The sequence below is a fragment of the Poecilia reticulata genome, linkage group LG3 (assembly GCF_000633615.1).
Source record: "Poecilia reticulata strain Guanapo linkage group LG3, Guppy_female_1.0+MT, whole genome shotgun sequence".
Lineage (NCBI taxonomy): Eukaryota > Metazoa > Chordata > Actinopteri > Cyprinodontiformes > Poeciliidae > Poecilia > Poecilia reticulata.
In genome coordinates, this window is record NC_024333.1 from 15,309,093 (window position 1) to 15,312,138 (window position 3,046).

The 3,046-nt window shown below is 36.1% G+C and overlaps 1 protein-coding gene across 2 annotated transcripts in view; it reads left to right on the forward strand.

Annotated features, from left to right (window-relative positions):
- cdh16 (cadherin 16, KSP-cadherin) overlaps positions 1 to 1,955 on the forward strand; it is a 23,477-nt gene extending 21,522 nt beyond the window's left edge. For both annotated transcript variants that reach the window (XM_008405097.1, XM_008405096.1), the window contains exons 16-18: positions 369 to 485; positions 1,079 to 1,195; positions 1,357 to 1,955. In XM_008405097.1, coding sequence (XP_008403319.1) covers positions 369 to 485; positions 1,079 to 1,195; positions 1,357 to 1,457 — 335 coding nt within the window. In that variant the 3' untranslated portion in view covers positions 1,458 to 1,955. The remainder of the gene's footprint in view (positions 1 to 368; positions 486 to 1,078; positions 1,196 to 1,356) is intronic.
- The last annotated feature ends 1,091 nt before the right edge of the window (positions 1,956 to 3,046 follow it).

Below are 3,046 nucleotides of genomic sequence, written 5' to 3' on the forward strand. Positions count from 1 at the left end.
TGAATTTCAGAAAACCTTTATATAATCCATAATTTTATGTGCGGATTGCTCTTATGTAAATTCTTGAATGTAAATATTTGCTATTCAGTAGATTGTCCACATTTAGAAAATAGTGAAGGAGCTGTGAATTAAGTAAAATCAGTAACTTTGTTCTTTAGATTTATTAGTTTTTTTATGTTGCTATTAATTTAATAAAATTCTTAGTATAAAGCTTTTTGTTTGATTAACAAGTCAATACACTGATTGCTTTATTTTTCCTCCTTTAATATTTCTATTCTAATTGAAATGTAATAAGTTTCGTGTTAATCTGAGACGCATTTATCCCAAAAAAAGTACAACACACTAATCATTTGTCTTATTTTCTTTAGATACTCACACCAACTTGTCATTAAACATACCCAACCTGCCCCCTGAGGTCTACATGGTGCCCTTCACTATCTCTGACAGCAGCTCTCCTCCTCGGAGCACCTTCATAAACCTGCCAGGTAACGCTCACATGCGAATCACGAGGAGCGTGAGGGACAAAAATCAATAGTGATGAACCTCTGTGTGAACAGAGCTTCTCCTCGTCCTCACTCTGTTCTTGTTTATTCATGATGCAAAAGCACAAAGGATTTTTTTCCAGACTTGTGACTGCACAACTCTCTTTAAGGTTGCGCTGTGCCCAATCCTAATCTTAATTTTGATGACACCAGATATTTACATAATCATACATGCGGAGTTAAGGGTACTGTTGAGAGAACAAGGTGTCGTTATTTTCTGACCGTCTCTTTTGTAGTTGATAAATTTTGATTGACTCTAATGATGCACTCATTCTTATATTTATCGTTCTTATTTTTTTCTCTCTTTGTTTATACTAATTCACTGGAGAGAAATTATTATTCTTTTAACATTCCCCACTAAGTGTGTTATTATATGTCCCTTTTTTTTGTGTTAATTTTGTCAACCATTTCAAAAATATAATATATCTTGAAGTGTACTCAAACCATCTTCAGACTAATTGTTGTGTGCCATGTTTTATTCTGTTACTAGAAGTGGTTGTGTTTCTCTGGTTGACACTTTATGTTTCTCCCGTTAGTGACAGTGTGCCCCTGCAACGTCAGAGGAAACTGCAAAATAGCTGCCAAGCCGCTGCAGGGCATGCCAACTATCCAGTCTGCAGTGGGGCTTCTGCTTGGCACCTTTGCAGTCATAGGTGAGCAGTGAAGCTTGAATGTCATAAGGATATATATCATACAAAGCCATTCAGAAAATGACACATTACAGAACCTATAATTGTAAGATAAAACAATATTGCATATACGTGATGAAAGGTTCACAGACCAGTAAACTGTAAAAGTATTGTTTATGTTCTAGGAATCATCCTCATTGTTATTTTCGTCAGACTGTCCTATCAAAACCCCAAAGAGCCAAGCAAAACCAGCCAGGAGAGGGTTCCGCTGAAGATATCCATCTAACTATAAAGAATATTGTACATAGTTACTGTCTTCACTTTATCTGCAGCAATGTAGAAATGCTGCTTCAAGTCCATTGCAAATATTTTAGTTCTATTCAATGCATGCGGTGTGTTAACGCCATATTCTTGGGACATGATTGTAACTTATGCTTGCCTTTTTGTCTTTTTTTTTCTATAGAGGTGTTGCTTTGCTTTGAGATGTTTTATACATGTATGAAGCCACACTTATGAAAAATGTGAAGAATAACAAGATTAGAACAGAAACGTTTAAAAAGAGAGATTATTCTTAAAACTATTTAACCTTATACATAAATGTATTTTCCAGAAACAGTAGGCTCACTCGTTTGTAGCTAATATCTTACAAACACACAGCTGACAGATGACGCTTTCTATTTTGTTGTATCTACAATACACTGCAGAATAATTCAGAAATCAAAATAGATATCTTGTAATTAGTGTAATTTTGTGGAATTTCACATTTTAATTGTAATAAACCATTCCAGAAGTTGCAAATAGTGTCATCATTAAACAATAACTGTTGTCTTCTTTTTTATCCGTTTTGTATATACATTTCACAGCAGACTTACATCTTCACAGGTTCTAGTTTATTATCTGGAGCTGTCACTTCTTACACATCCTAAAACCTTTAATCTAATGAGACAGCGAGAACTCTAAAATTACATTAGGTGTATGCTGTGGTCCTGGCAATTAAGTTTTTTTTTTTTTTTCAAATGCTGACCGAGACGACCTAACAGGCAGGCAGAGCTATATTTAGACAAAAGTGTTGCTAAAAATAGTTCAGGGATTGAAGGTCCACTGAATAACACTGCACAACCAAACTATGACCTCTCAGTGACAAACAGTGAAGCTTTGTGAAATGAGGTTCACACACATGTCCATTAACACTGCTATGACCACTTTTCTGTTAGGCTTGGACACTCCAGAGTAAAACACAGCAGTCAGATTGTTAGCCCTGCTTCAGAAAAACACGAAAAGATTCACAGTTCATATCCAAGCCCCATAAATCTGGCCTCTATGTAAGAGTGTGAGTAAAAAAAGGCACAGAAAAGCAAGAACAAAAAAGAAAGAAACATTTCAGAATTGTTTGCGGTCTGCAGCAGGCTTTGAAGGGGCCACAGTAACACATCAAAGAAGGGACTCTGGTCAGAATAGAGCAAAATTTAAGTCTTTGGTGTACAAAACAAATCGGCACATTACCCAGACCACATAATTTTAATGATCATTGAAACATGCTGGTGGCAACATTATTTGTTGGGAATACTTTTCTTCACCAAGGAAAGGGAAACTAGTAGCAGAATAGAACAAAATACACTCAGTGACAGAAGTAAACAATAGAAGACTGGTAGACTAGTAAATGAGTGGTTGCAAGGCAAGGGATTTAATAGAGAAAAAAAACAGGAACAAAAAAGTGTTGTGAGACCTCCAGGACAACAACAGCATCTTCATCAACCACAAGAATAGAAACAACAGCAGCAGCAGCCATACAAAAAGATGAGATGCAGCAAACAATAATAGTCATAGCTACGTAAGGAGTGTGCATGTGTGTGTGTGTGTGTGTGTGTGCGTGTG